The sequence below is a fragment of the Anomaloglossus baeobatrachus genome, chromosome 4, assembly GCF_048569485.1.
Source record: "Anomaloglossus baeobatrachus isolate aAnoBae1 chromosome 4, aAnoBae1.hap1, whole genome shotgun sequence".
In the NCBI taxonomy this organism is placed as follows: domain Eukaryota; kingdom Metazoa; phylum Chordata; class Amphibia; order Anura; family Aromobatidae; genus Anomaloglossus; species Anomaloglossus baeobatrachus.
Window position 1 is genome coordinate 493,837,464 of NC_134356.1, and position 12,974 is coordinate 493,850,437.

The window sequence follows — 12,974 nt, forward strand, 5'->3', positions numbered from 1 at the left end:
TCAGCTGCTCGTGGTCATAACTATGGATACCCAAGGTCCTGCAATGCCCGGAACATGAGGTAAGTGACATAATGAATTTGGAGAACTATGCTACATTTTTAATTGGGGGAATTTACCAATATTATTATTATTATTAATAATATTATTATTATTACACCTACTACATATTGGGATAGGATCTTGGAGATGGGAATTCCCCTTTCAGGCTTTTTTTCTGTATTAAGGTGTTACAGTAGTGATATATTTGTTAGCCCCAGTTCACATGCATAATATAAAACATTTTTTTTTATCCTCAATATCCGCAAGAAATGAAGACCATGTTTCCATGAAATAAAAGGGGTTTATTTAACTTACAAAGGTAGACTCTACAATGCTTCTTTCTTTCTATACACACTTTATATCTTTTAAATAGTCTTCGAGGAAGGCAAAGTTATAAGAGAAAGGTGCATGAAATGCCAATATATTTTACAGTACAACACACAAAAAACTCTGCATTAAAAATAATAGGACACCTTGGAGGATGACACGTAGTACACAGACAGTAAGTAGTCCTGGGAAGCTTATTAACAATGTGTTTACAACAGAGAAAATACATCAAAAGAAGACGACACTGCTGAGTATTATACAAGCCAACAATATTCAACTCTGCATAGTTATACATATGCTGTGGAATAATTTAGTTTATATCGCTTTCCACTATTCACTATCCGGCCACAGAAGCCTGACATTCATTTTATAATGTGTTGCAGTGATGTCCATCAGAGCAGCGCTCACAAGATCCTATTCGGTCCTGATCACTGCCTGACAGATGGGAATCCAGCAGAGTGTAATAATTTATGTGCACAAACCCTAGAAATGCATTAAAAAATATAATAATAAAACCTAAGTATGAACACAGAGACCCATGGTCAAGCTCACTACAACCAACACGTAGGTTTCAATGAATGTGGACGTCTTAAAGCCAAACGGACAAGTGGTAATGTGCAAAGAAAAGTACACGGTAAAAACAGCAGTTAAATTATGTGCAAATTACAATGTTTAATACCCAAAAAATAAATAAAGCAATACAAAATAATAAAAGATACCCAACCAAGGATAAGAATGATTACCCGCTCTTCTGTCCCCAGACAGCTATGAATTAATTTTAGGCAAATTTCATTGCTAGTTGTCTTGGTTGTTGTATCTCAAGGTGACGGTAAACCCATACATTACCTTCATCTAGAATGGATAATTCAGGAGGACATTGACATGCTTTCTGAAAAGTACAAGTGTCTGGAAGTAAAATGTCTGGGATATGTGGAAACGGCTTAACAAGTTAAGAAAAGGAAAAAAAAAATCTCTAAAATGTTACTTTCTAAATTGACCTCAGGGACAAAGTGAAAGACTTTCATTTGTTGGAGTTTGCTCCGTCTATGGTTTGTGTATATATTTTTGGCTCCGGTAACTCTTCTGCGGTGTAAAGTGGCTTTATGCTTGCAGGCATTTATGACTAAAACCATGTAAACTCAAAAGACCACTGCATCCCTTTTGGTCCTTTGTCTATCCCTCATGTAATCAATCTGCAACCCATTTACAGCAATTAATGGTGTGCTGATTTACCTCAAAAGTAAACTATAGCATCTCAACGAGGAGTGTGAACGATGCTAAAAAGTTCAGCAGTACTTGCACTCGTGCCGTAAGCTCATCAGAGAAATCCTCATGACCTCAGTGTTACAGATCTATATGGCAGGCATGCATATCCATGTTGTTCAGCGGCACAAACCCTGGCTCTTAATATGAATAACCTTGTATGTATCTCCCCTAAGCAGCTTCTAACTTCACAGTTTCTAAATCTTCCTACATGTTTTGCATCAGTGGATCAACATTTGGAGGAGCAGACAGGCTTAAAAGATAACGTGGCTAGAGAATATCGAAAATGCCTGACTGGGTCCTCAGTGCAGTAGGTAACATCCTCATTTTCAGAGTGCCATCCGCTCCACAGGAGAAGATTCGCTTTTTCTCTCCTACTTCAATCTGCATGACACCTGCCCCGATATTTCTAAAAATGGACTGCTTTGCGTGCTCGTTCTTGAAGGAATGAAGTAGACCATGGCCTGTTAACTTCCATACCTGCATAAAATAGAACATAAAGTACCAATTAGCCACGCAGCGATTCTGCTGTGTAAGACTTCACTACAATCTATTTTATAACTTGGCGTAGTCACACGTGTCTGGGGACATCTCTGTACCTTACCTTCATGTTACCCTCAGCTGAGCCAGTGACAAAACATTCTTCAGAAATATCCAGGGCAAGAGCCTTCACAGCAGAGTCGTGGGCCTGGAAGGTATGAAGGAGTTGCCTTTGTCTAATGTCAAAGATACAGATGTATCCTTTCCTGCCACCAGTTATCAAGAGCTGCTGTTTCGGTGCATATTGAAGAACGGTGGCACCATTATCATGGCAGTTGAAAGCTGAAGGAGGGGGGGGGAGAAAACAAATTAGGCAAAATTACAACATGCCTGCTTTAATACTGATATTGTATGCACTTATGTCATTTATTTTAGGCAAAAAACTGTCTAGAAGATGAACCAATGGAGGATCAGTAGGAACTGGAAGTAGGGCTGTAGCACAGTACTGGTTTTATAACAGGGAGGGTTTTCCAGTTTAAACATTTCATGGTTATAGACAAAAAAAAAAAGTAAGTCAAAGGGGTTGTCCCATAAATAGCAACATATTCAGAGCATCGGTGATATGATTGCTGGGAGTCTGGCCAGTGGGAACCCCACCAATCATGAGAAGAAGGGTATGAAAATCACTTATGTGAATTGAGGGGAACTGAGGGTGTGCGACCACAACTCCATAGGAGTACTACTCTTTTCATATAGGAGGCTTTGAACCCCCATGCTATGGCTCAATGTGACATTATAGAAAGGGGGGAGCCAGCACTGGCTATGAATGGCATGCAACAAATAAAAAGTGTAAAATTCACAGATTCATTCCTACTGTACTATAATGCAAAATAAGATTTTTAGCAAACAGTTGATCAATAATTTGAGCCACCCCTACCATGTCCCGGAAAATCTCAATAGGGGGAGCCTACTCTATATTATATAATTTACCATTGTGCCATACGGCCTCCTAAATATTTTAATAAGCATTATTATGCTGCTCTCTCAGATGAGGGAGCAAAAACCTGGTGACAGATTCCCTTTAAGTTAATATAAAAGCAACACATATACCTGTGACATCTCAGAACCGCTCCCATGTTGCAAAGACAGAATTTTATTTGTTCCATGCCATTCATAGGCAGTGCTGGCCCCCCCTTTCTATAATGAATTATTGGTCTGGTTGTTGACCCCCACTATGCCGTGCACGCCCAGTGGGGTTTGCAAATTCCTTCTGCTACTATCAAAGCTAATGTTGGAGGCTGTTTACATTCAACTACCTCATGCTGTACCACAGGCATCATTAATTAAGAACCATTTACTTGGGCCTGCTCCGCCTTTATGCATGGCTGCTGGTCAGACACTGTGAGGGGCAGTTCTGACATTGTTCTGGTGTGTGTGGCCTTGCTGAATATGCTGGCACCTGGACTGCCTTCATTCGCAGTTATCTGTCTTTGCAACATGGGAGCGGTTCTGGGATGTCACAGGTATATGTTCTGCTTATTAAATTATTTAAACTGTTTGCTAAAAATTTCATTTTGCATTATAGTACAGTAGGAATGAATTTGTGAATTTTACACTTATTTGTTGCATGCAATTCACAGGTAGTGCTGACTCCCCCTTTCTATTATGGCTCAATGTAAGTCTTAGCAGCAGGACCACAGTAATCATATAATTTATTGTCAATCCTATGGATAGGTTATAAACATTCTGTATGGAAAAATACCTTTAAAGGGAACCTGTCAGATCTTGTATGCACCCAGAACCACGAGCAGTTATTGGGGAATATTACTAATCCCTGCCTAACTGTCCCTGTATCTATCTATCTATCTATCTATCTATATATATATATATATATATATATATATATATATATATATATATATATATATTTCTAAAGATCCTTCAGTATATGCTTATGAGGCCAGGGACTAGTGGGTGTGCGAACTAGCAAATTAATAAACCAAATAGAGAGGGACTTCTTACCATGAACCAGACTGTTACTTGATGATATTAATGTGTCCCACAAACAAACATTTCTACAATAAAAAGAAAAATTAAGAGTTGCATTTAAGTTGTCAAGATAAATAATAAGTAAATGAATAAACAGGGGTAAGAAATAACATATGGATAATAGAGATCAGCTTCAGAGTGAAGATATTTTGAATTGGATAATTTGCCATTTTTCTTTTAAATGTTTTTATTAATTTAACACAAAGCAATATGAACATAACCAGACATGTTATGAAAATATACATTGCTGATTTTAGTAAACAACACACGTCAATATTCTAGGTTATAGAATGTTACTTTTAAATTTAACCACTACATACTAAACTACTATAACAATAAAGTACTACTTTTAATCTATCTTCTTTACTCATTGGAGTGGTAATCACCAAATGACAACATATCGATCAATCATAACCACAAGGATATTTTAGAAACATAAATTATTAAATATATAACTGGGAGAGGGGAAAAAAAAGGGTTTAAATAGGGTATATCATTAGGTTATTCTATCTTTCCCAATTTTTTTGGTATTTTGGGTATCGATAATTAAAAGTGGTGAAACTTCTCATAATTATTATGAAGCATTATCGTTTCTTTAATTTCTGTAATAGATGGTATATCTGTCTTTTTCCATTTAGCCGCTATATGAATTTTAACAATTAAAAAAATGTGAATAACTAGGTATTTGTCTTTGGTAATGCTATCTAAATCTAATGAAAGAAGAGCCAATTGAGGTGTAATAGTGATACTATTTCCAAGAATTTTATTTATTAAAAGGTTAACCTCCCTCCAGAGATATCTCAATTTTGGACAAGACCAAAATATGTGAAGAATATCTCCCTTTAAATTACATCCTCTCCAGCATAAATGGGAATTATTACTTGAAAAGAGCGATAGCTTTTGAGGAGTAAAGTACCACCTAGAAAGCAATTTATAATAAGCTTCTTGAAGTGCTAAACATATATTAGAGGAGTATATCTCTAATACACCTATTCCACTTTTCCAAGGAAAAGGTGTTTTTTAACTCTTTTTCCCATTTTATCATAAATGGCCTTTTTTTCAAATAGAATGTCTTTGTTGAATATTTCATATATACATCTAGTTTGCCAAATAATATTATTATTGGCATTACAGATAAGATTACAAGACTCTTCAGTTAATAAATGGTTGTCTTTTAGTAATGCGGAGATAATTTTTCTGATGGATAAATAGCTGTAGAAATCAATATCTGGTAAATCATGGTTTTTTGTTTTTTTTTAGAGTTTGAAAATTAATAAAATTAGTCCCATCATGTAGATCCAAAATTTGTTTTAGATTTCTCGTCCTCCATAATTCTGGAGTTTTGACTTCTGGGAGCCAATTGAAAAAAGGGGGATATTCTTTATTTGCTCATATTTATTACTTTTTTTATTTAAAGCCGCTAATTTTCTCCATTGTGATGATAGTTGCACATAAAATGGGAGATTCAGGAGAGGTTGATGAGGATTCATTAGATTCTGAATGATTAATGAATATAAATGATTATTATTATTATGTAAGTCGGTTTCAATCTCCTTCCATGTAGTAGTAAGATTATCTTTAAACCAAATTTTACTTTCTTTAATTAAATTAGTATAGAAATAACTGTAAATATTACGTAAGCCTAAGCCTCCTCTTTTTTCTTTACACTATAGTTAGCTACCCTTGTCCTTTTTTAATTTGAAACAAAAATTTCAACTTTTAAGACAAGCAGATTACTACCTATAATACTTCTAAAATCACACTATTAACTGCCTATATGGATGGAAAATGAACAGCGCTGCTATCATTCCACTCATTTTAAGGCCATATTCACATAGCAGTATACAGATCAGTATTGTATATCAGCATTTTTAAACAAAACACAGAAGAAGATGGAAAATATGTTACTTGTCTTTATGTTCCATTCATTATTTTGGATGCCAAATACTGATACAAATGAACGATGTGTGAAAGTGACCTAGTGCTGATCATAAACCTCCACTATTTATTAATCTATCCCCAATCCATATATGCGTTAACAGTAGCCATCAGGACATATTCATGAGTTTTTAGATCTTAATGCTCTATTTGTTTTATATCTCCACAGAAACACAGACGCTAGCACGGCTTCATAGTGTCTATGTCATTGCCCTATACAGAAGTGCTTAGCTACCAAGATGGGAATTCTAAAGGTTAGCGCCTTTCAAACTTACCCATGAACTCAATTTAAAGATTGACATGAAACAATCTTACTTGTGTTACCAGCATGGACTGAATACATTAGAGAAATAGATAATGACACCGGAAACAAATAACCATAGTGTAAATGGATACATAAACTGGTAGGTCTAACAGACAGAACATTTTATGTAATGTGGAGTAAAGAACTCAATGGATTGAAAGTCATGAATAGAAAACCGGGCTTTCAAATTATTTACTTATTCAGCTACTGGAATCCAGTGTGACATCAAAGAAAAAGTAAAATAAAAACAACCTAGAAAGTAGGTAATAATGTAATAGTATATATCTGGGGAGAAAACCAAGTATATGGAAAAACTGACGTTACCTAGGGGTTGTCTGGGACTTTATCACCGATGACCTATCCTTAGGAATGGTCACCAAAATGTGATCAATGGAAGGGAGTGTGACACCCGGGCACCCCCATGGATCAGCTGTCCCTGATACCGCCGCTGGTCGGAAATTCTTGGTTGTGGAGCTGCACAGCATGGCTCCTTTGACGGAATAGTATAGTATCTGCGGCCAGGTACTGCACATTCACCCCACATTGATTAAAATAGGGGGCAGATATGCAGTGCCCAGGGGTGGCCACTATATAGTTGACAGAGTTGTGCATCCGCAACTGAGTAGCTCCAGCTGACAGCAGCAGCAGCGGGAGCAACTGATTGAAGGGGAGTGGGAGGGTGAGGGTGCGCGCGTGTGTGTGTGTGTGTGTGTGTGTGTGTGTGTGTGTGTGTGTGTGTGTGTGTGTGTGTGTGTGTGCGTGCGTTGGAGGGGGGGTATCATATCTCCACTGATCAGACATTGATGACCTATCTTAGGGATAGGACAGGTCATCAATGGAAAAGTCCTGGACAACCAATTTAAAACAAAAATTTACACAAGATGCGATAAATGGCCACATAATGATTGTGATCAAACTGCAAACTTTATTTAAAAAAAATATACACAACAGATTGCGGGAAGACTCACAACACAGTGAGGAGACACACTGGAAAGAAGTTACTCAATCTCCAAATGGATAGAAACTGAGGACTAGTTGTATAAATGTGCAGTTTGTATTTTTTAATAAACATTACATGGCTATTTACCATTTCATTTGTAGGTTTTTATTCAATTACCGGGTAAAGGATAAATGTTTAAAATTTGTCATGAAATATAGACAGCATACCTAAAGTTCTCTGGGATAGAAAAAAATAAAAAAATGCAAGTCTAAAAGGAAATAGAATTATGAATTTCTAAAAACTTTTAAACAGCACATCACACTTGTTTTGTGTAGAAATGCGATCACTATAGAATTAAAATACCCATGAAATGGTCCTAGAATGGTAAGGCTATGTGGGCACGCTGCGTTTTTGTGTGACCACAAAGATGCAGTGTTTTTGGCCCCTAAAAAATGCACAAAAACGCACCCGCGGTAAAAAAACGCATCAATAAATGCATGCGTTTTTGCGTGGTTTTTTTGCCGTGTATTTTCCATGACATTGCATGGGTGAAAAACGTTGGCAAAAACGCAGAAAGAATTGACAGGTTCCATCTTTGGGGTCACCACAAAAACGCACCTAAAACAAAACTGCACTGTGCGGACAGCAAAAATGAAAACTCAGAGTATGCTGGGGAAGCAAAGTCATGCAGGTTTAAGACCAAAAATCACCCGAAAAACGTGCAAAAACACGCACGTAGCCTAATAAGACAGATGCCTGGGAGCATGTGCAGTAGGGAGCTCCACCTCCTCTTTTCATGTGTAGTAAGATGTGCTGTAGGTACTAGCAGTGCTGAGGTAAGAAGAGGCTGCTCACACAGTTGTCCACTCGGTCTATCTGTTCTAATACTGTAGATAGTAGGAGTGCTGAGGTATGAAGACGCTGCTCACCCTGCTGTCCACTTTGTCTTTGTGCTCTAACAATGGAGATCCCAAGGGTGTTAAGGTAAGAAGATGTCGTTCACACTCAAGCCCTCCCTGTGTTTCTGATCTACTGCTGAAGATATCTGGGGTGCTGAGGTAAGAGGTGGCTGCTTTCACTACTGTGCATCCTGTCTGGTCTGTTTGTTGTAATGAAATAACTGTGATATAAGGAAAACTAAGGTAAGAAGAGGCTGTTCGAATTGCTGTTTATCGTGTTTTGAAATGCTGAGGGACTGTGACTTGTAGATAACTATACCATGTCCACTCAAGTTATCTCCAGGTCACAGCAGAAAAGCTTCATACTGCTCATGCTCACAGGCACCAGTCCTATGAACACTGTAGGAAAGGTTTCTGTTAGTGTAACAAGACAGCGGCCATTTTAATTCTGTAATGATTCCCTCTTCGGATAAAACAAGCATGATTTACTAATCAAAGGTAATCAGATATTTAGGTAGAATGAGATTTCCTTTATTCTTTTTATTCTCAGTAAGCTCCTCTTAAACAATTCCATACATCATACCTGTTATCGTTGGATTGTCCTGATGTAGCAACCAAGCTTGATGAGGTAATAAATGCAAAGTCACTTGTGGTTTTAGTATGACACTGCCAACTCTGAAAAAAAAATTGCAATAAATTAACGAAATATAAAAAAGTGGCTGTTTTGTGGACTATTGCTTTTTCATGATATAAGCTTCAATAGCCCACGTTATAGATAACATTGAAAAAATAACGCTCATATATTAGGCAGCCAAAAAAAACTATTCCTTTTATTTCTAATTTGTTCCATTAGTGAATAGTGATACAGGAATAGTAATCTTATTTACGGTGTCTGAGCCTGACTATATGCAATTAATAGGTTATTTTTACGCTGCAGAATAAAGAACATTTAAGAAAAAAAATCCAAGCAAATAAAAACAGCAGAATTGCAGCTTTTTCCTTTTTGATCATTTTCCCTACTCTTCGTACCAAAGAAAACTGCAAGTTGTTCTGGAAAAACAAGTCCTCATAAAATTACTTAAACAGTAAATATTTATGCAGATTATTGTACAAAATTAATAAAACTATAGAAAAAAATAAATCAATCTACAAGAATAAGTTCTGAACTACGGCAAAGCTTACCGAGTTTTGATATTCTTCCTAAGTACACTGTTTAAATTGGGTCATATTTACAGTTCAAAGTTTAGCAGGAGCATACTGGACCCGCAGCCTGTTATAAACTTATAAATGTATGTATAGTGACATCATAGACCTCTGTCCCATTCTCTGAAACTCTGGGACACTATAAAATACTCTCCAGCTCTTATTTACCCTTCATCTGCCCCGCGCTCCTATATGCGGCAATGATCTGTTTCTACTAGGCAAAGAATTGCCAGAAGCTAGCACTGCTGCCGGATTATCGAAAATTCCCCATCTCCTCTATTGTACTGGACTAAAAGCCTTCACCACTCTGCAGGAAAAAGGAGGCCCTGCCCCCAAGAGAAATATTTCAACAATTATAACAATCTACATAAATATTTCAACAATCTACAACTCAAACATTTTGCCACTTCATTACTCTGGTCAGTTTCCCCTCCAATTTCTATTACCCCATTTGAACAATTCACCATTTCCTTACTATGTACCCACATTTAGTTCTCAAAAGGTGAGACCTTAAAGGGAACCTGTCACCACGTTTTCGGCCTAAAAGCTGCAACCACCACTGGGCTCTTATATACAGCATTCTAACATGCTGTATATAAGAGCCCAGGCCGGGGATATAACATAAAAAACACTTTATAATACTTACCTAGCAGTCGCGCTATGGGGCTAATGGGCGTCTCCGTGTCCGGAGCCGGTGCCGCCTCTTTCGGCCATCTTCACCCTCTTTCTGAAGCCTGGGTGCATGACGCGGCTACGTCATACACACTCGCCGGCATTCAGGTCCTGAGCAGGGCAGATCAAAGTATTGTAGTGCGCCTTCGCAGGACCAGCGAGTGTGTATGACGTAGCCGCGTCATGCACCCAGGCTTCAGAAAGAGGCCGAAGATGGCCGAAAAAGGTGGCGCCGGCAACGACAACGGAGACGCTCATTAGGCCCACCGCGCGACCGTTAGGTAAGTATTATAAAGTGTTTTTTTTATGTTATACCCCCAGCCTGGGCTCTTATATACAGCATGTTAGAATGCTGTATATAAGAGCCCGGTGGTGGTGGCCGTAGCTTATAGGCCAAAAAAGTGGTGACAGGCTCCCTTTAAGTACACCATCCAATGGCAGCCTAACTTGCAACAAACTACAATGTTCTTAAGACATTTGCCCCCAGCCAGAATCGTTAAGGCTATCCCCCAATTTATCAAGGTTGCCCATATGACACATATTTGGTGGCTATGCCCTAACGCGTTGGATTAAAGTCTACTCCCTTATTCTATTAACAGCCATACCTTGATGAAAAATCCTTGGGAAACCCTCATTTATATTTCAACTGACAAAGTAAATTATTGCTAAAGCTTATCTTGGTAAATGATTGATCAACTTAAGGCGTCGTTACACGCAACGATTTATCGTGCGATCGCACCTGTCTCCGTCGTTTGTGTGTCACGGGCAATTCATTGCCCGTATCGCACAAAGTCGTTAAACCCCCGTCACACGTACTTACCTCCCTAACGACGTCGCTGTGGGCGGCGAACATCCTCTTCCTGAAGGGGGAGGGACGTTCGATGTCACAGCGACATCACACAGCGGCCGCCCAATAGAAGCAGAGGGGCGGAGATGAGCGGGACGTAACATCCCGCCCACCTCCTTCCTTCCTCATTGCCGGCGGTACGCAGGTAAGTTGTTGTTCGTTGTTCCCGAGGTGTCACACGTAGCGATGTGTGCTACCTCGCGAACGACGAACAACCGATGCGCAGAAGGAGGAACGACATTATGGAAATGAACGACGTGTCAACGAGCAACGATATGGTATTTTTGCTCGTTAACAGTCGTTCGGAGGTGTCACACGGTACGACATCTCTAACGATGCCGGATGTGCGTCACGAATTCGACGACATATCGCACGATATATCGTACCGTTTAACGCCGCCTTAACAGCTCTCTTCATTGGCAGGGTGGAAAGGTTTGAGCATGTGTAGAGTTCATGGGCAAGGTACAGCAGGCAATCCCCATTGGCTTTACCTCCCTTATGATTATCAGAGTCTAGAAGACATAACTTCCCTTTGCCTTTTCATTTCTTCCCCCTATTAGGATTTCCTATAGGTTTTCCTCTTGTTGCTCAATGGAAGCATTTACTGGCTTTTTCCTCCTCTGAAGATGCCTATTTATCCATTCCAAACTCAGGGGGACATGCTTTCATTATTCCAAGTATCCCATATACCGTCCCCATTAGCTCACACGCGCTATTAGAACAAATTTACTTTGTTCTGCAATAACTGTACGTTTATAAAGTTTTGCTTCACTTTTTCTCTGTATTTTTCAGCCTCTGTTGTTCTATGTGTATATACTTGCTTACAGTTTCTTAAAATTGTATAAAAAATAAATAAATAAATAAATTAATATATATATATGTATATATATATATATATATATATATATATATATATATATATATATATATATATATATATATATATATATATATATATATATAGGGATTTTTCCATTTTTGACTGATGATGTTCTATTACAATATTAAAAACAAGTCTCAGTTGATCATTGCTGTTTATCTTTTTGCATGCACCTAATAGGAGGTCTATATTGCCCTAAAGATTAGCTTTGTCCCAATGTGTTTCCTCACGTAATTTTGCTGCCTTGATTCATCAGGGGCTAGCAGTATAGGTTTGCATTTATATTGATAGAGGGCGGTGTTCAATAGCCGGTAAGTCTGATGGTATGGTTGCTAAACACTGCCAACTACAATATTATAATGTTATCATATAAGATGAATAATATCATGCATCACATATCAATGCAAACCTATACTGCTAGCCCCTGAATAATCAAGGCAGTAATATTACTTGAGGAATCGCATAGGGCTGAAGCTAATATTTAGGGCAATATAGACCTCGTAATAAATGGTCTTGTGATTGGGAGGTCATTTATTTAATATAGCACTGGTGCTTTTGCAGATTACCACGAATACCATTGAGTTCCCAATCTAATGGAGTTTCATCTGCTATTAATTTGTTTATCATTCCTTACTACTACTTAGCTATATACACTAAGTGAGCTTAGGTAATGCCCTATATATACCATAATAGTGCCTTACGTTCTTTTAGGAGCGCTGCACAGCAAACTAAACAATATGGACCACTTTCAGGATGAAAATCATGTGCTGGGAATTGGTTAATTTTGTTGTGTGATCATGACCATTCCAGTTCCCTTTGCTGTTTTTTTATTTCTCTTACCAGCAATTTTTCCTAATTAAATGCTAATATTGGGTGATAAATATGTAATAATACTGTATTGCCCTAATAGATCTTCTATTTTAATCTAATATCTTTTTTAAATAATATATATTTATATAGCCTTTTAATAAGATTAATAAAAGTCATGACTTCAATTGGATTGCACAGTGAATATATTACATGTATTTGAAGATTCTATTGAATTATTATATTATACAGTAACCCTTCTATTTAGTAACTCTTTACCATTCTTGTGCAGGGTAAAGCAGGTCCCGGGTGTTGGAGTGGGTTTG

General features: G+C 37.9%; 1 protein-coding gene across 3 annotated transcripts in view; it reads right to left on the bottom strand.

Annotated features, from left to right (window-relative positions):
• Positions 1 to 320: 320 nt before the first annotated feature.
• The window catches only part of DMXL2 (Dmx like 2), a 315,382-nt gene continuing 302,728 nt past the window's right edge, over positions 321 to 12,974 (bottom strand). For all 3 annotated transcript variants that reach the window (XM_075345795.1, XM_075345794.1, XM_075345793.1), the window contains 4 exons: positions 8,823 to 8,914; positions 4,132 to 4,184; positions 2,234 to 2,451; positions 321 to 2,109 (listed from right to left, as the gene is read on the bottom strand). In XM_075345795.1, coding sequence (XP_075201910.1) covers positions 1,900 to 2,109; positions 2,234 to 2,451; positions 4,132 to 4,184; positions 8,823 to 8,914 — 573 coding nt within the window. In that variant the 3' untranslated portion in view covers positions 321 to 1,899. The remainder of the gene's footprint in view (positions 2,110 to 2,233; positions 2,452 to 4,131; positions 4,185 to 8,822; positions 8,915 to 12,974) is intronic.